Source organism: Artemia sp. Qi Xiang Cuo, chromosome 10 (assembly GCF_049724085.1).
Source record: "Artemia sp. Qi Xiang Cuo chromosome 10, ASM4972408v1, whole genome shotgun sequence".
Lineage (NCBI taxonomy): Eukaryota > Metazoa > Arthropoda > Branchiopoda > Anostraca > Artemiidae > Artemia > Artemia sp. Qi Xiang Cuo.
Window position 1 is genome coordinate 70,911,161 of NC_142803.1, and position 20,893 is coordinate 70,932,053.

Sequence of the window (20,893 nt, forward strand, 5' to 3'; positions counted from 1 at the left end):
TTGCTATTAATGAGCAGCTGTTTTTACAAGGAAGGGTTTTTGTTCGGCTTCGAAGAGAAGAAATATATAATTAATAAGTTGAAAATTCCAAATTCCAACTCTTTTCATTGAAAAATTCATTTACTCAAGCTATAAACCAGACAAGCATTTTCTAGAGATAATATTAATTCATGAGTTAAGTACAGAAATGACATCGCTATTCAGCATAGTGGGGGAAAAACCTCAAAACGTCAAGAAGACGGCACTTATAGTGCTTAAACCATTAATTCAACTCAAATACTTGCATGTATAAATGATAAATTCATTATTTTTACGTATTACTGAAGGTATTTTTCCATTTTTGTGAGACTTTCGCGCATTTTTGACGTTATTCAAATTTTTTCTCAGAAAAGCCATGAATGGAAAGCCTGAGAAACCTGAATATGCAGAAAACCGAATGCCCTGAAGAGCTGTCTTGCAGCTTGTCAACCATGTCACAGGAACGCCCAAGAAAGGCCCATAGGGTAAAGGGCCAAAATCTTCTTATTCCACAAACTAGAGTAAATCATCGCTTCTCGGACAATTCGTCGTTTAATCAAACTCATTTTGCAAGTCAAGAAAAAGGACTGAGTAGAAGAATTACAAATATTCCTCTACTAATCCGCTAAAATGGCCCATTGTTCTGGGGCAAGTTTCAACAAAGTAAACACGTTAATTTAACAATATTGGGCAAATTTTTTGGTCCCCACTTTGGACGAAATCACTATTAATCATAACATTCTCCAAAATTCAGCTTTATCAGTTTACTCAATGCAGCTGTAAAATTGATATCTGACACCATTTTGAAGGGATAGCAATTGCTTCCGAAGTGCACTCGCGTCCGAGATGCGATTGTCTCTCCTGTCTTTGTAGCTTAATACAAATATAATGCTTCTTTTTCTAGAAATTCAATTGAAATGAATGACACGTCTAACAGTTCAGATGCAACCAAAATAGGTCAAGTTTCAGAAATGATTAATGCCTCAAATGTGCATGAAATGGGCCAGGTAGCTGATTTGATTGCACCGAGACCTAGCATCTCTAGAACACTTATGTCTCCGGATCGGCTTCTTCTTCTAAGACTCCTACATGAGCACGTGGACATACTTAGTAATAAAGAGGTAAGACTAATAATCCCTCGGCTTGATATTTTACATTGAATGAATTTGGGGCCCAGGAAAAAAGAAAAGCTGTTTCTTTTTATCAGTATATGATAGCTCCGATTCTTTTAAGAGCGTAAGCATGAGGTCAGAATTGGACTGCTAAAATGTTTTTTAAGTTAACTTTCAAGAAAGGTTTTGCTAAACCTACCATACCTTCCAACTGGGGTCCATGGGAACCCATAGACTGAATTTTAGGGGGGGGCTTACTTTGTCTAATCGGCACTTCCAGTGCTGTATATTTAAAATCTCAAGACAAAATATCATAGGCAACGCGATAGCGCTGCCTAATTAAAGAGCGATGTGGGCACAATATATTATTTTTTAGACCAGGGAATTTCTTACAGAAAGAAATGTCATAGGAACTTCAAAAGAGCTCATGGAGGGCAACCAGCTCCCCCTCCCCCACGTCCATCACTTCCTCAAACACATCCAATCAAAATTTTAAAATAGCCATTTTGTTCAGTGCAGTTAAACGTCCGGAAATTACGACTTTGTGAATGACAAATCCCCCCCCCCCCAGAACCCTCAGAGCAAGTGTTGTAAGTTACGCCCTGTGCGGATATAAAGTTTTTTATAGAAAGGGTGGTCGTATAAACTTCAGAGGGGACTCATTTGATTGGTAATCAGAAGTTCTACTGGCCTTTTTAACGGTCAAAAGTGATTGGAGGTCATCCAGCTTCCTCTCGTACACCAATCATTTCCCCAAACACATTCAATCATAATTTTTAAGATAGCCATTTTGTTCAGTGTAGTTGAAAGGTCTTGAAATTATGTCTTTGAGGATAACTCCCCCCCCCCGCCATACAGCCCTCAGGGCAAGGGTTGTAAGTTACACCCTGGGGGCATATAAAGTTTTTATAGAAATAGTGGTCGTATAAAATTCAAATAGGGCTCATTGGATTGGTAATCAGAACTTATAGTGCTCTTTTTTAGAGTCAAAGTGATCAGAAGGCACATAGCCAACCCCCCCCCATACACACATCCTAATTTCCAGAAACACGTGTGAAATTTTTAGATAGCCTTTTGTTGTCGTGGAAAATTCGAAAAGGGCTCATTTGGTTGGTAATTGAAAGGGACAGTTCCTTCTTTAATAGTCAAAAGTGATTGGAGGGCAACCACCCATCCTTTCCCCAAACACTTCCAGTCAAAATTTCGAGATAGTTATTTTGTTTGACGTAGTTTAAAAGTCCAGAAATTATGTCTTTGAGGATGAGAACCCCTTCACAGCACTCAGGGCAAGTAAGGTATGACCCGAGGGCATTTAAGGTTTTTATTGAACGGTGGTTGTGTAAACTTCGGAGGGGGCTCATTGGATTGGAAATCGGAAGTTGAAGAGCCATTTTTAAGAGTAAAATTTATTGGAGGGCAGCTATACCCCCCCCCCCCCTCACGTCATATTTTCCCCCAATGCATCCGATAGAAATTTTAAGGTAGCCATTTGTTCAAAAACAGTCCAAAGATCTCATAACACGGCCTTTGGGGTTTATACAACCCCGCAAAGTATGGGGATAAGGGTTTTAAGTTATGCTTCGGGGGAGGGGTGTAAGGTTCTTATGAAGAGGTGGTCTTGTGTGAACTTTTGAGGAGGCTCATTTGATTTGAAATGCATAGTTCTTGTTCCATTTTAAGAGTTAAGCGTGATGGAGAGAAAATAGCCCCCCCCCTCCCTGATATCCTCTTTTCCCCATACACATTCAATCGAAATTGTGTAACAGCCATTTTGTAGCCAATAGTCCAAAGAAAATATAGCAATTTCTTCAGCAATCAAATATAAGAAACATTTAGGCGGACGTTGAACTAAATCAAAGCAAACTATGAGCATGTAAACTTTCAAAAAGGCGACAAAGCAATATCTCAAGAACAACTCATATTATCAAGTTAGATCTTTAAGTGTACGTAGTGGAGGATTTTGAACTAGCCAGAAGGCACTATGTGTGTACTTTTTGTACTGTAACTACAGTTACTGGAACTAATGACGCTTAGAGTATTAGGGGAATCTTCTAGGAAGTGTTCAGTGGGCGTTCCAATTAAACGAAAAAACTGTATGCATGCAAGTTTTCAAAAAGGCATATAATATTTTAGGCAGCACCACTCTATAATAGCTAGAAATATCATTGAAACATTTAAAGAAGCTAATTCGATTCAAAATTAAAAGTTCTAGGGTCCTTTCTAAGAGCAAAAAGAGATTGGAGGGCACTCAGCCCGTCTCTCAAGCCGATTTATTTCCCAAACACAAAAATTTTGAGACAACTATTTTGTTCAGCATAGTAGAACGGTCCAGAAACTATGTCTTTTGGGATATTGGGCATTTCAAACCCCCACAATTATGCCAAACTATGGATTCTTATAGAAAAAAAAACCAAAAAGATATAAAATATTATTTTTTTTCATGAAAATGACTTTGTCAAAAAAAAACGAAAAGCAATTCATCTAAAAAAATTGTTTACACAAAACAAGCTTTTCAAAGAAAAGTAAATAGCTCCAGAAACTATGTATTTAGGGACATTGGGCATGTCAAACCCCCACAAGGATGCCAAACTTTGGATTCTTAAAGAAAAAAAAACAGAAAATATCCTTTTTTTTGTTCATGAAAGTGAATGTCAATAAAAAAAGAATAGAAATTAATCTAATAAAAACTTTTTCCACAAAACAAGTTTTTCAAAGAAAAGCAAAAAGTCCCATTAAGCTAAAACTGGGCATAAATTAAGTCAAGTAATCACCCAAGTGTAAAACTACCACAAATCACTATCAATAAATAAGTGAAACTCAAAATGAACAGAAATTAGAATAAATAGCCGAGTCAAACTTGAAACGAGCAGAAACTAACATTAGTAGGGCTGATAACCACATGCCTTCTCAAGACCAGAGCATAATTTGCACTTTACTGAAAACAAATTATAATTTTTTTTACTTTTTTACTTAAATAAGTAAAAAACTTTTTTTACTCACTTTTTTTTGCCCATTTTTTATTTTAAGAAATAAATATCAGTATAGGTATATTAAACTGACAATCCACGGTCATTTTTTATTGTTTTTCACTAAAGCCTTAGTTATTTTTGGTCTGGAGAAGGCATGGGGGTTGTCAGCCCTAGTAATGTTAATTTTTGCTCGTTTTGAGTTTCACTTGGCTACTTATTATAATTTCTGTTCGCTTTGAGTTTCATTTAATAGTTGATAGTGATTTGTGGTAGTTTTACGCTCGGAAGATTATTTGACTTTATTTCTGCCCATTTTTGGCCTAATAGAGCTATTTACTTTTCTTTGAATACTTATTCTGTAGAAAGTTTCTTAAATTAATGCAAATGTATGACACCCTCATTCAGCCAGGGGGGGTGGCACCCCCTTGCCCCCCCCCCTTATGGGTTCCCATGTTGGTGTCCCCTCCTTCAATAAAAAACAGTCCACTATGTCGACAATGTGATGTTCCTGTCACTCTTTCTATTGTTTATTCTTTTTATAGTTTCTATATTTCGTTTTTCTTTATGCATTTTTTTATTCCGTTTTTCTTTATCCGTTTTTCTTAATGGATTTGCTTTCATTGGTTACTCTCTCGTTTTCTCTGTTTTTCCCTCTGGCTTCGTGTCTTCCTCTCTCTCTCTTTTTCTCTCTCTCTCTCTCTCTCCCTCTCAGTCTCTCTCTCTCCCTCTCTCTTTCCTTTTCTTTCAAGTCCAGCTTTTTATTTGTTTTTCTCATAATTTTCTATGTTTTTTATTTCTCTTCCTGTTCATCTCGTTTTTCTTTCCGATGATTATTGACACAAGCAGTTACAGAGTTGGCCCTGTGGCCAGCTTAATTGATTCAATGGAGGGGCTATTTTGCATTATTATTGTTGTTATTATTGTAAACCTGGCCCTGGAAATTTTTTGGATTCCCAAGTATCAAGCAGATAATTCTTCGACTAAGCGATATAAGTTTTAGGAGACGATATCCATCCTTAGAGGAACTGCAAGATGATGAACAGAATAGTTGTTCTTGGAGGGCAGGAGTAGCCTGAACAGACCTTTGCAAGCGAAACAGTAATATGAGAGGGGTTTTGGAAAGGAGGGGGAATGGAGGGGGAATATGAGAGGATGTAATGGAGGTTTTGGAACAATTTATCTTTTCCCTCATCATGTCCCTAGTTATATCTAGGACAAAAAGAGACATGATGTGAATACTGAATTTTTCCGTTTTTATTTAAACAATCTTTATTTGTAATAATAGTTTTTGGCTAGTTAGTAATTTATTAATTATTTGTGATGGCTTTAAATGATATTTACCAAAAATGTGGTTTTATGGGGCTATAATAAATATTACAGCCCGCTTTCTGGGGCTATAGTAAAAGAAATGTTAAGACAATTTTGCCGCGTTTCACGGATGAAGGATGATATGTGGCCAGAGATTTGGCTTTTTGGCCATCCAGCAGGTCTTCCCTGAATGGGTTTGAAGAAGTCATAAGGATAGATTAAATGAAATTGGAACTTCATGGAAGGGGCCAAGAGTGAAGCCTTGGATAAACCTCAGGCAGCTTGGTACTGCAGTAAGTTGTTAGTAGTAGTTGTTGTAGTAATTGCATTGATTAAAACCGCTTCACTAATTTTTTCTAATGATTTTCAGCCGTCATTAGTCCATATTAAGCGAAGAGTTTGGCAACAAATTTTGAATAGCTACCATGAACAAACTGGTGTCGAACAGAGGACAATGAGACAAATACAGAAATACTGGGAGAACTATAAGACAAGAAGAAAGAAGAATATCGAACAAGGTACAACAGTAAATAGAATGGTAGAAAGCAAAAGTAAAAAAGAATGGTAAAAAGCATTCAAAAGAATTCGTGCTATTAACGACAACTCTATCCAGGTGGTTTAAAGGTTTAAAAAAATGATGATATCCACAAAAATAGTATGTCTCAATTAAAATCCGTTATTTTTTTCCCTTAATTGAGTATATCAACTATTGGAAACATAACACAATTCGAATAATAATTTCTTAAAATGACTGACTTAACAACCCTATTCGAGCTGAATAATACTTCAAGGGGGAAAGGAGGGGTTGCGTAACTAATTATTTATATTTCGCTTCGACCACTACAAGCACCCGGTTGCAAGGGGACAGAACTATACTGTTTGTATGCTGGGTTAATACAAAAAATTATTGTTACGGAACAAAAAGTGGTAGATCAAACTTGTATCCACTAATTTTGGCAAAAAACAAGGTTTTTTACTTAAAGAAAAAAAAACTGGGAAAAGCTGAATGTTTCGTAAATTGGGCTATTTTATTTATTTTTAACAAAATATTTTCTGTTAAAAAAAAATATCCTGAACGACTCATCCAATGATCATTCTGTGAGTATATACTTTCTCGGGTTTCCACTTAAGTCTGCCGTTTTAAGTAAGATATATAGACCCACAATACATCAAAATAAACTCCCCGTTAGGCTCTTTGACCTGGTAAAACATTAGGGAATTCCCTACAAGGCTCAATGACTGGGCAAAAATGCAGGGAGCGGAACAAGTGCATCCAATTACTCTTTAACTTAGCTTAAAAATTGAAAACTGCAGAAAGAGGCATGAAAGAAAGAAAAAAACTAAGTCAAAGAAAAGAATGAAATCATAAAAAAAGAAAGAAATGTGAAAGAAAAGAATATAATAATCGAAGTCTTGTGAACTCATCACATTGATTTAAAATGCCGTAAATAGTGTAGTTTATAAACTAAGAGAGCAATTAAGGGAGTAATCATAGTTTACAAAGGGATTAAAATTAAATTTGAGACTCATTGTTAGAGAGGGAAGGCGCCAGGACATCGACACGTCAGGACCACTTCCGTCAGGACATCGAAAAAATCCGTCATAACATTGACAAAAAATCCGTCAGAACATCGACACGTCAGGACATCGACAATCATAACATCGACAGGTCAGGACATCGACAGTCACAATCGCTACCCGTCAGAACGTCGACAGTCACAACATCGACAGGTCAGTTCATCGACAGTCACAATTGCTACCCGTCAGAACGTCGACAGTCATAACATCAAAAATTTTTTTCATAACGAAAATCCGTCAGAACCACCAACCGTCAGAACGTCGACAGTCATAACATCGACACGTCATAACATCTAAAAAAAGATTTTCATAACGAAAATCCGTCAGAACCACTAACCGTCAGAACGTCGACAGGCACAACATCGACACGTCATAACATCTAAAATTTTGAAACTTTAGTTTTTTGGGGTTTAGGGGGGGAGGTACCTAGGTTAGGTTAGGTTACGTATTTAATGAATGCTATGCTTTACCTCCCCCCCCCCTGATGAGCAAATATATAGCCAAAGTTTGTTTCTAAACTTATATGCTTATTAGGCTACTGTTATATAAACTTATAAATTTTTTACGTAACGAAAATCTGTCAGAACCACTAACCGTCAGAACGTCGACAGTCATAACATCGACATGTCATAACATCTAAAAAAAAATTTAAAAATTAAAAAAAAAAATTTATATGCTATGCTTTACCCCCCCCCCCCCCCTGATGTGCAAATATATAGCCCAAATTTGTTTCTAAACTTATATGCTTATTACTATTATATAAACTTATAATTTTTTTTCAAAAACGAAAATCCATCAGAACGACTAACCGTCAGATCGTCGACAGTCATAACGTCGACACGTCATAATATCTAAATTTTTTTAGATGTTATGACGTGTGGATTTTATGAATGTCGACGTTCTGACGGGTAGTGATTGTGACTGTCGATGACTGACGTGTCGATGTTATGACTGTCGACATTCTTACCGGTAGAGATTGTGACTGTCGTTGAACTGACGTATCGATGCTATGACTGTCGACGTTCTGACGGGTAGCGATTGTGACTGTCGATGTCCTGACGTGTCGATGTTATGACTGTCGATGTCCTGACGTGTCGATGTTCTGACGGATTTTTCTTGTCGACGAAATGACATTTAGTGCTTCTGACGGTTGTTCGAAATGGTAGCATCCCATTAGAGATAAGGGGCCTCAAACTGAAGTTGTTCTTTTAAATAAAGGGAGTCCGTTTGGGACTCCCCTACCTGCTAATTTCGATGTTTCAGTTAAGTATGTATTCAGTGAGAAGTCTCCAAAATTTAAAAACATACTTCTTAGTCAGTTTTTCAGTTTTTTTTCAATTTTGAAAAAAAAAACTCCAAATGCAATTGTACAGTTTTGACAGTAGCGCGTGCCAAATTAAAAAACGAAATCAGGTGAAAAATTGGCAAAAAATAACCTAAAAATATTTGACGCCGATTTGGAGAAGAATATTTGGAGAAGAAGTAGCTGTCCTTTAAAAGTATTAATTTAAAAAACTTTTTCCACAAAATAAGTTTTTCAAAGAAAAGTAAAGAACTCCATTAAACAAAAAATTAGCAAAAATAAAATCAAATAATCTACCAAGCGTGAAACTACCACAAATCAGCATCGATAAATAAATGGAACCCAAAACGAACAGAAATTACAATAATTAACCGAGTCAAACTCAAAACGAGCAGAAGTTAACATAAGTTGGGCGCAAAACCCCTATGTCTTCCCGAGGCTAGAGCAAAATTTGCACTTTACTCAGTTAATTATTGTAATTTCTGTTCGTTTTGGGTTTCATTTATTTATCGATGCTTATTTGTAGTAGTTTCACGCTTGGTAGATTATTTGATTTTATTTTTGCTAATTTTTTTGTTTAATGAAGTTCTTTACTTTTCAATGAATAACTTATTTTGTTGAAAAAGTTTTTTAAATTAATTTCTGTTCTTTTTATATTTACATAGTCTTTTCAGGGAAAAAGAAAAATAATACTTTAAATCTTTTCGTTTTTTAAGACTTTATAGTTTGGCCTGCTATTTATATGCTGGAGAAACATTTTCATCACTTTTTAACAACATACACCCTTTTAAAAATCTGGACACAAATAGTAGTATTTAATTTCGTTTCATACCTCCTCTAGTTGACCTGAAATAGAAAACTTGATACCATTCGCAAAAACAAATCTGCTTACTTTCTTTGATAGCTTGGATACACTGGGGGACAACACCTTCTATAAAAACCCTATATCCCCCCAGGGCATAGCTTAAAACCCCTTCCCTGAGGGTTGTGGGGGAGCGTCCTCCTCAAAAACATATTTTCTATCTGGAAATCAACTACGCTGAAAAAAATGGCTATATCAAAATTTTGATAGGATGTGTCTGGGAGAATGATGGGTCTGGGGGGGGCTAGTTGCCCTCCAATCACTTTCGACTATTAAAAAGGGCACTAGAACTCTCAATTTCCAATCGAATGAGCCCTTTTTGAAGTTTCTACGATAAAGCTTTCTATAAAAACAATATATGCCCCCAGGGCATAACTTAAACACGTGGCCCTAACGGTTGTGGGGGAGTGTCCTCCTAAAAAAAATATTTTCTAAGATTAAATCAACTATGCTGAACAAAATGGCTGGATCAAAATTTTGATTGGATGTGCTTGGGGGAATGATGGGCGTGGGGGGGGGGCTAGTTGCTGTCCAATCACTTTCGACTATTAAAAAGGGTACTAGCCCTTCGAATTTCCAATCGAATGAGCCTGTTTTGAAGTTTTTCGACAACGCCTTCTATAAAAACCTTATATGGCCCCAGGGCATAACTTAGAATCTTTGCCCTAAGGGTTGTGGGGGAGCGTCCTCCTCAAAAACATATTTTCTATCTAGAAATCAACTACGCTGAACAAAATGGCTATCTCAAAATTATGATTGGATGTGTTTGGGGGAAAGATGGGCGTGGGGAGAGGGGGGCTATTTGCCCTCCAATCACTTTCGACTATTAAAAAGGGCAATCGAATGCTCAATTTTCAATCGAATGAGCCCCTTTTTAAGTTTCTACGACGACCCCTTCCATATGAAGTGCCCTACTCTAAAGGAAAAAAAATAATACATAGTACATTGTGCCAACATCGTTCTTATGTGCCCTCAGGGCATAATTTAAAACCCTTGCCCCGAGGTTTGTGGGGGAGTGTCCTCCTAAAAAACATATTTTTTATCTGGAAATCAACTACGCTGAACAAAATGGCTATCTCAAAATTTTGATTGGATGTGTTTGGGGGAATGATGGGCGTGGGGGGGGGGGGGGGGGCTAGTTGCCCTCCAAAAACTTTCGACTATTAAAAAGGGCCCTAGCCACTACAATTTCCAGTCGAATGAGCCCTTTTTGAAGTTTCTACGATGAACCCTTCAATATGAAGTGCCCAGCTCTAAAGGGAAAAAAAATAATAAATAGTACATTGTGCCAACATCGTTTTTATATGCTCCGAGGGCATAACTTAAAACCCTTGCCCTGAGGGTTGTGGGGGATTGTCCTCCTAAAAACATATTTTCTATCTGTAAATCAACTACGCTGAACAAAATACCTATCTCAAAATTTTGATTGGATATGTTTGGTGGAATGATGGGCGTGGGGGGGGCTAGTTGCCCTCCAATCACTTTCGACTAGTAAAAAGGGCACTAGCCCTTTGAATTTCCAATCGAATGAGCCTTTTTTGAAGTTTCTACGAAAACGCCTTCTATAAAAAACCTTATATGCCCCCAGGGCATAGATTAAAAACCTTGCACTGAGGGTTGTGGGGGAATGTCTTCCTCAAAAAAACATTTTATGTATGGAAATAAACTACGCTGAAACAAATGACTATTTAAAAATTTTGATTGGAGGTGTTAGGTGTAAGGATGGGCGTGGGGGGGGGGGGCTAGATGCCCTCCAATCACTTTCGACGATTCAAAAGGGCACTCACCCTTTGAATTTCCAATCGAATGAGCTTTTTTTGAAGTTTCTACGACAGCGCCTTCTATAAAAACCTTGTATTCCCCCAGGGCATAACTTAAAACCCTTTCCCTGAGGGTTTTGGGGGAGTGTCCTCCTCAAAAAGATATTTTCTATATGGAAATCAACTACGCTGAAAAAAATGGCTAGCTCAAAATTTAGATTGGATGCGCTTGGGGGAATAATGGTCGTGGGTGGGGCTAGTTTCCGTCCAATCACTATCGACTATTAAATAGGGTACTTGCCCTTCGATTTTCCAGTCGAATGAGCCTGTTTTGAAGTTTCTACAACAACGCCTTCTATAAAAACCTTATATGGCCCCAGGGCATAACTTAAAATCCTTGCCCTGAGGGTTGTGGGGGAGTGTCCTCCTCAAAAACATATTTTCTATCTAGAAATCAACTACGCTGAACAAAATGGCTATCTCAAAATTATGATTGGATGTGTTTGGGGGAAAGATGGGCATGGGGAGAGGGGGGCTATTTGCCCTCCAATCACTTTCGACTATTAAAAAGGGCAATCGAATGCTCAATTTCCAATCGAATGAGCCCCTTTTTAAGTTTCTACGACGACCCCTTCCATATGAAGTGCCCTACTCTAAAGGAAAAAAATAATACATAGTACATTTTGCCAACATGGTTCTTATGTGCCCTCAGGGCATAATTTAAAACCCTTGCCCCGAGGGTTGTGGGGTAGTGTCCTCCTCAATAACATATTTTCTATCTGGAAATCAACTACGCTGAACAAAATGGCTGTATCAAAATTTTGATAGGATGTGTCTGGGGGAATGATGGGTCTGGGGGGGCTAGTTGCCCTCCAATCACTTTCGACTATTAAAAAGGGCACTAGAACTCTCAATTTCCAATCGAATGAGCCCCTTTTGAAGTTTCTACGATGACCCCTTCAATATGAAGTTCCAATCGAATTTCCAATCGAATGAGCCCTTTTTGAAGTTTCTACGATAAAACTTTCTATAAAAACCATATATGCCACCAGGGCATAACCTACAACCCTTGCCCTGAGGGTTGTGGGGGAGTGTCCTCCTCAAAAACATAATTTCTATCTTGAAATCAACTACGTTGAACAAAATGGTTGGATCAAAATTTTGATTGGATGTGTTTGGGGAAATGATGGGCGTGGGGGAGGGCTAGTTGCCCTCCAATCACTTTCTACTATTAAAAAGGGCACTAGCCCTTCGAATTTCCAATCGAATGAGCCTGTTTTGAAGTTTCTTCGACAACGCCTTCTATAAAAACCTTATATGGCCCCAGGGCATAACTTAGAATCTTTGCCCTAAGGGTTGTGGGGGAGCGTCCTCCTCAAAAACATATTTTCTATCTAGAAATCAACTACGCTGAACAAAATGGCTATCTCAAAATTATGATTGGATGTGTTTGGGGGAAAGATGGGCGTGGGGAGAGGGGGGGGGCTATTTGCCCTCCAATCACTTTCGACTATTAAAAAGGGCACTCGAATGCTCAATTTTCAATCGAATGAGCCCCTTTTTAAGTTTCTACGACGACCCCTTCCATATGAAGTGCCCTACTCTAAAGGAAAAAAAATATAGTACAGTGTGCCAACATCGTTCTTTTGTGCCCTCAGGGCATAATTTAAAACCCTTGCCCTGAGGGTTGTGGGGGAGTGTTCTCCTCAATAACATATTTTCTATCTGGAAATCAACTACGCTGAACAAAATGGCTATCTCAAAATTTTGATTGGATGTGTTTGGGGGAATGATGGGCCTTGGAGGGGGCTAGTTGCCCTCCAATCACTTTCGACTATTAAAAAGGGCCCGAGCCACTCCAATTTCCAGTCGAATGAGCCCTTTTTGAAGTTTCTACGATGACCCCTTCAGTATGAAGTGCCCAGCTCTAAAGGGAAAAATGGCTATCTCAAAATTATGATTGGATGTGTATGGGGGAATGATGGGCGTGGGGGGGGGGGGGGGGGCTAGTTGCCCTCCAATCACTTTCGACTATTAAAAAGGGCCCTAGCCACTCCAATTTCCAGTCGAATGAGCTCCTTTTGAAGTTTCTACGATAACTCCTTCGATACAAAGTGCCTGGCCGAAGAAAAAAAAAACATATTGTGCCCACATCGTTCTTTACTTAGGCTGCGCTATATATACTTTACTATATACTTTAGCGCCATATTCTTTACTTAGGCTGCCTATGATAGCTCAATAAAATGGGATACTGCCCTAAAAACTTTATATTATAGAAAGATCCAAAGAAAATCTTAAAAAATTGGGGTTTTCAGGTAAGAATAGACGTAAGATGGGTCCAAAGGGTAAAAAAGTTTTTATTTTGATGTCCTTAGTATTTTAAGCTTTTTCTCCATCAGGTAAAATAAATAAATTTTGATAGTAATAACTGTGTATGAAAGTTATATGCAAAACGTATAGCAAAAAATGAGAAGCACAATGCACAATGAATATAAATAATCTCTGAATGCCAAAGTTGCATTTAATTTACTTTTTATTTCTTAATTTCTTTATTTTAGAATGCAAAATTACCGACATCTGATCATCCTCTATTTACAATAAGAATATTCAGAAAAACACTTTTAAAAAGTTTTTTTTTTATCCCCAAATAAGTTAAAAAGGAACCCCCCGCCCATTGACGTCAGAATAGGCATGGCCTCTCCAAAGATCAAAACTAGGACACGTACTTTCCGTTTTGAGTCCATAATCCATTCTGCTAATTGTCTTGATGGCAGGAACCCAGAGATCCTTTCCCTTTCCCTCGCAAGCAAAGGTTGCCTCGGGTTCAGATCCCCAAAGGAAATGACTAAGATTCTAACTTTAACAGTCTCTAACGGCCATTTTTTCTGAGAACAAGTCATCAGCATGTCCTTGATGACCTGAATTTAGGGGCCCTTCTTCTTCCCCGCAAAGGGTAGATTGAGCCTGGACACCCAAAAGGCTGACAAGGATACTTACTATTACGTTCCTTAATCCCTGTTTGAGATTGAGCGAACCTTTTTTCTAGAAGCTATAGTCACAAGAATTCAGGGATCCAATCCCTCAGCAGGAATCAGATTCTAAATGCCCACCTAGAAATTGCAAATAGGACACAACTTTCCACCAAGTTTTGCTGATATCCGACGATCTCCTGTGGTAAATTTACCAATAAGAAATAGTCCAGTAAAGATTTCGAAAAAATAGTCCTGTCTTTCAAACTGCAACATAGTCGAGTCAGATTTCGATCCCTGATTGCCCTCTCCTCCCCGGCAGGGGTTGGATTGTTCTGGTCAACACCATATCACAATACAATTCAAGAGTTTTGTTTCCTATCCAGCTTGATTAAGATTTGACAAAACCGATTTGTAGATGTGCTATTACAGTATTTTAGACCCCCCCCCCGCACAATTATCTGAATCACACCTGGACTCGTTTTACAACAGCTGGCCTTCAGGGTCCAAGTTTTTATTTACACTGCATTTCTGAAATTCGATGAAATTCAAAAATTTCATGTAACAAATACAGTGAAACCCAAATTTGGAAAATATGGAGATTGACTGTCCCAGAAACATTTTCTTGAAAAATTGAAAGAGATATTTAATTTGCTAATTATGATTCTAAGAGGTAATTCCCTGTTTTATACGAGTCCAACGTTGCATGATTTCTGGGAAGTTTACTTTTCGAGCTAGGATAGATTCGTTTTACTTCTTCGTATACGATTTATTAGGATGGAAAAAAAGAGATTTATGTTTCCTTTTATGAAAAAATTACTGGAAATTTTGCAAACTTCATATAAACATTTCTTCTCCATTTCATGATTCTAATACCAAAAATAGGGTTTCAAATTTCCTTCTGTTACCATTACCGAGCACAGGTTCAGATTACTAATAAAAAATTGACAGAAGTCAATATAGCCATTTTTGACGAGGGTAATGTATATTGGAAGACAGTGTTGCCATTTACGTGTAATAAGCCATAATTTTTTTTCAAATAATAAATACAGATGTCCAATAGGTCTGTCCAAGAATATTTAAAAAAAAAATGTGCCCCCTGTCAGGCGTGCCTTGGAGCAATTGTTGATGATGGTCACGTACATTGCAGGGCAGTGTTGCTATGGCTGTGTAATAAACCATCGTTTTTTTTTTCAAATAAAAAATACAGATTTCCAATGGGTTATTATTAAAAAAACACATAAAAAAACACATTGGGTGTCAAGCATGCCTTGCTACTATTCATAACGATGGTGAAGGTATGAAGTAGTAGCGTAAAAACTTGAGAGATTACTCATATGACTGATAGTTGAAAATTCCAGTCATTTTATATTTATTAAGTGTTGAAACTTACTCGACTTATCGTTTTTGCTTCGCGGCCTCCTTAAACTCCCGAGACATCTGATCGAAATTTTGTGATAGCTATTTTGTTCAGAATAGTCAAAGGGTCCAATAAAAATGACGTGAGGAATACGGGACCCCCGAATTCCCTGTGCTAGGGGTTGCGAATTATGAAAATTGATAGTTGCTTACGCTTAGTTTCAATTGTGAAAATAAGAGGGGGCATTTTATCTCTGGTGTGTGATTGGTTCACAAATTCCAGGGATCATTTTCTTGGCCAAGAAGATCATACGTTTTCTGGGAAGTGGAGGGAGTTGACCGCAGATTGTTTTTGGGGGGAGGTTGATTAGGAGGACCGAAAATTGGCGGAAACCTCGTTGTCCCTGATCAGTCTTAAACTTGTTGCCATAATAGCCTCAGATAATTTTTTTTAGTTTGGCGGTATAGCCCACTCACCCTTAAAAATTAAGCTTGAAAAGGGGCTAAATTTTTTTTAATCAGCTCAAAACTTAAATACTTAGATCTTTGGGCAGAAATGACCCCAATGAACGAGAAAATATTGAAAAAATGGGTCTCCTGAAAAAGCACTGAAATGCGGCCCAAATTGTTTTCGGACTGATTGAAATTAATGCCCCCTGAATACCCAGGTCAAGGGGGGGAGTCTAATATATTCCATAGATTGGGTACAAAGCTAATTTTTAATTGGTTAGAAACTAAGGAATTCCTTGGGCCAAAGGGATCTCAATTCGCCCACAAAAAGAAATTATTGGTTTTACTGAAAACTGAACCCTCAAAACGGCCGACAATTTTTTTCGGGATAGATTGAAAGTTAAAACCTTAAGTCCTTGGGCCAATTTTTTCCGAAACTAGACTTTTGATGAAATTTGGAGTTTCTTGGGCCAAAAGGATCTCAATTCGTCGACAAAAAATTATTGGTTTTACTGAAAATTTGGCCCACAGAAGGGTCGACAATTTTTTTTTTCGTGACAGATTGAAACTTAAAACCTTAAGATCCTGAGCCAAGTGGGTACTAACGTGCTAAACATTTTTTAGTTTACGAACATAGCCCTCCTTCGAAAATGGGACTGTTTTTTTTTCGAAGGCAGATTGGAGAGGATCAAAATTTTTGAAATAAATAAGGTTGTATCAATTTCTAACGTCAAAAAATAGGCAGAGCCATTTTCTCTATCCGCTCTGTAATCTACCAGCCAGGACAGCTTGTGCGTGTTCCGTTTTTACTATTGTTGAAATACGCTTTGGGTTAGCTTTGCTAAATGAAAGTTATGAAATTCTCCATCCGTGTAAAATAACATAACTTTAAGCTATGTAATTCAGTGATAGTTCTGGCCTCTCTTGCGCGCCGGCAAAGATCTTAATTAGCACCCTCACCTCCTTGTCTCCCACAAAATTTTCAGCCAAGTTTTAACAAAATTTGCATTAAAAAAAAAATTATTTTTAATTTATTAATTGGTTAATAACTTATTTTTAATTATTTTTCAATTTATTATTTAAATTTTTAAATTATTGTTAATTATTTTAATTTAATTATTTTTTAAATTAATAAATAATTTTCGTTTATTAACTGCACCCTCTGCTTTATTTTAAGAAAACTAAAATTTCAAAAATACCAAACGATTATAACCGTTGGATCATTTATTTGAAGTTCTGCGCCCCTAAAATTTCTGTACCGGGGGCAAGTGCCCCCTCTGTTTCCCCTCTTAAAGCTTTTTTGGACTTTATAGCAATACAAAACTCAAATATTCTTGGCTCCCAGTCTTAAGTCATGGCTACTCAGAAAAAGTGATACAGTAAGTACTGGAGACGGATTTTATCTTATTCAAACAAGCCCAAATTATAGACGGACAGGGTTCTAGGCAAAAATATTTGCGGTTAAAAATCAATGATATTCGAAAAAGGGCCTGAGATTGAGCAAATTGACAATTATTCACAAATTAGACATTATAAATGAGGGTGGACAAGTTTTGAATGAAAACTTTAAAATTAGAGAAGCAAGATTTATTAACAACCAGTAAGAATTAGAAATCCTTTCATGAGAAATATAGCTGATGGGGAAAAAGACAAGACAATGAAATGAAATGAAATAAAAAAAATGAAATGAAATAAAACGAACAAAGATACAGAAATCTTTTCAATTGAAGGCCTTAAAAAATTTTCTGATCCACCTAAAAGATTTAGCTAAGGCAGCTATTCATGTCTAAGCACCAAGATAGATCAAAGGACACTATTTGTTGCCTGGCTATCAAAATGGTGCATATGCAACATCTTGGGAATGACATAGGGGATCAAGTTAAAACTCACAGGGAATGTTAATAGGGCCAAGTGGACCTCAAAATTTTAATTTAGAGAGAGGGAGTAGAAGGGGAATGATTTGTGTCCAATCTATCTAAATTTTTTGTACTGTAGGCTAAGCCCCTCTGAGACGTAGAATCTATCCATGGTCAGTTAGCAAGGAATATCAGAAGACCGTATGTATGTCCTGCTTGGGTAATATCTCAGGAACGGCTTGGAGGGATCAAGTTGAGACTTTCAGGGTGTTCTGAGGGGGTGGGGTGACGACTTATTAGGTTTAACTGGAAAAGGGAGTGTGGCTTAAGGGATCGTGTTGAAATTTCAGGGGGTGCTGGAGGACCAAGTGGACCTCAAATTTTAAGTTGGGGGACGAGCGTACAGGTAAATTGAAAAACTATGTGTATTAGTTTATTATACTTAAATATCTGTGATTTCTCACAAACAGCCCGGGGGGGGGGGGGTCAGGTTAAAAATTTAGGAGTGTTGGGAAAGAGGACATTTAAGTTCTTTTCCCCCAAAAATAAGTTATTTTGTCATTTGCTACTATAAAAGACGTCACAGAAATAAACCAATGGTATTAGGTCATACCTTATTGCTCTACAGTATAGGACAGTAGTCCCTCTTTTTCTCTTTGATTGGGGGTCTGGATAAAGTTTAACGGATGAAGAGCTGTGTTAGCCTCAGGTAGCTCAGTGCTGAAATGAGTTGTTAGTAGTAGTAATAATATAATATGCTAGGCATGCAATATTTAAATCAAATTACAAGTGTCTATTATTATCCAAAACTTTGTTTATTACCATAGTTGAATTGCGCCAAGCAGTTCAGTATTGTGTTTTATTACCCAAAACATGTTTTTGTTGCCAAAAATTAGTTTATTACCATAGTTGAATTGCGCCAAGCAGTTCAGTATTGTGTTTTGTTACCCAAAACATGTTTTTGTTGCCAAAACTATGTTTATTACCATAGTAGAATTGCGTCAAGCAGCTTAGTATTATGTTTTATTACCCAAAACATGTTTTTGTTGCCACAGTTCCAAAACTTTGGTTAATAATTGTTGAGTTGCTGTTGTTCAAACAGCATTTGAACAACATATTTAACTTTATTTAACAACTGAACAACTTTATTTAACTTTGCTAGTTTTTGAAACTGCAAATAATTTTCCAATCAATTTTTTCACAGACTTTGATATTACACGCTTTATCTAAATTACAAATAATGTTGTTATTACATACCATGTTGTATTGTAACATATGTACTTTCGTTGTCTTTCTATGATGTAGCTATTTCACATATTGGTTGGATTTTTTATTTTCTATTTAGTTTCCTTTCTTTTTTAAGTTTTTATGGTTTCTACTCTTTCTTTCTTAACACTGAGAATGCCTTGTCGTATGCATGCAATGCTAATAATTCGCAATACTAAGATATGAGCAGCATGGCTTTCGACCTGATAGATCCTTTACTGATTGACCTTGAGTCTAAGAGTGCTCATTGAACGGTTGAAAGAATGGCAGACCGTGATTATAATGGCCTGTATGGACTTCCTGAAGGTGTCTGATTCAGTCCACAGAGACTTGCTACGGAGGTCTTTATGGCTTTATTATGTATTCACCGACAAGATTGCGCGCATGATTGTTCCATTGCATAAGAGCAGATATGTGCCATATGAACTGATGATTGGGATTTTACTGATTCTTTTTCAGTGTAAAGTCTGGTGTCCACCAAGGATGTATTCTGGAACCAGTGCTCTTTGCCATCCTCATCGACCATATCATTCGAATGTGCCACTTCACATGTAGAGCCCGATTGAACAAGCGCTGCACCCCGTGTGGCGATTATTTTGCTGAAAACACAACTCCCTTGTCTAATTTAAGAGAGGAATAGCAGCAGACTATAACTGAGCTCTCAAACAAAGCGGAGCCAGCTGGTCTATCAATTGGTACACTCGAAACAAAATCTTGCAATAGAAAAACGTAAGCAAACTGTCGCCCCCTCTCCAATTTTGAACTAATGTGCATGGGGGGGTGAAGAATTTAAGTTTCTTGGGAATACTATCGTGTCGGATAGGATCTTTGAACACGAAATTACCACAAGTATTGTATACGCAGGCAGAGAAGCTACACTTTTCAGATCGTCACTGCAAGATCTTTGTTCTGCAGCACTGGCGAAGTCACAGTGGAGGGGTGTCGTTGTTTCTTATTCCCCAGCAGGCATTGAGAGACGTATTTCTCATGCTTAAAGTAGAGGATACTCGTTATTTTTTGCTTATCTTAAGCCAGTTCATCATCGATCCAAGTCCACAATGATGGGTGTTCAGTGAATAACACTGATTAAGTAATAAATAATGAAAGTAAATATAAGAAAATTGTTTCAGGGATGACCCTGGAAGAACTCCTGAGTGAAGATATAAAAGAAATGGAAGAATATTTTGTGAATGCTGAGCCAAAAGTAGAGATTCCAGAGAAGTATAAGGACTTCATGAAAGCAACCGATCAAGTAAACCATGTAAAAGAAGAAATCGCCAACCAGGATTTGGATGGCAGTGTTGAATATGAAGGTAAGATGGTTTTCAGATTAATGTTAGTTTTACTTAGCAAAACACTGTTTTATTTAAAAGAACACTGCAGGGATTAATTGCCCAGGGGAAAAGAAAGGGGAGAAGTTCCCCTGAAATTAGTCTGAATGCCCCCCAAAGAATTGGACTTGCATCCATCTATCGAATGGAGTTGTTGGATAGCTTAGAAAGCGCTATTTTCATTTTTATGATAAAGTGCGTATTTTTCGGATATTTATTCTTTTTTAAGCTTGCCTAAATATCTAAAAGTTCATAAACACTTTTCACAAAATTTCTGGGACCTTCACTATTTAATATATCAAAATGACAAAATCTATATGCTGGAAATGAAAAGGCTTAATATTTCGTTATCAAACAGTTCGTGGTAACGAACTGTAAGTAAGGAGCGACCCGGCTCAATAGTAACAAAAACTCTAAAACACGGAAATTGGATACCAATAGATACATCAAAAGAATCAGATTTTTATGCTGATTTCAAATAAATAAGTTTCATCAATTTTAATCTTACCCATAAAAAGTTACGTGCCTGAGAAAAATTGGCTGATTTTCGAAAAAAGGAGGAACAACCCCTAAAAGTCATAATCATAACCCCTAACCCCTAAAAGTCATAAAAGTCATAACCCCTAAAAGTCATCAACCTTAATGAAAATAACAGCATCAGATCCAGCGTATCAGAAAACCCTATTGTAGAGGTTCCAAGCTGCATTCTGAAGAAATATGGAATTTGTTTTTTTACCAGATAAAAGGTCACA

At 37.3% G+C, this 20,893-nt stretch overlaps 1 protein-coding gene across 2 annotated transcripts in view; it reads left to right on the forward strand.

Annotated features, from left to right (window-relative positions):
• The window catches only part of LOC148948119 (uncharacterized), a 119,341-nt gene that overhangs the window by 55,400 nt on the left and 43,048 nt on the right, over positions 1 to 20,893 (forward strand). For both annotated transcript variants that reach the window (XM_089095197.1, XM_089095196.1), the window contains exons 2-4: positions 923 to 1,139; positions 5,778 to 5,925; positions 19,941 to 20,123. In XM_089095197.1, the coding sequence (XP_088951323.1) occupies positions 936 to 1,139; positions 5,778 to 5,925; positions 19,941 to 20,123 (535 nt within the window). In that variant the 5' untranslated portion in view covers positions 923 to 935. The remainder of the gene's footprint in view (positions 1 to 922; positions 1,140 to 5,777; positions 5,926 to 19,940; positions 20,124 to 20,893) is intronic.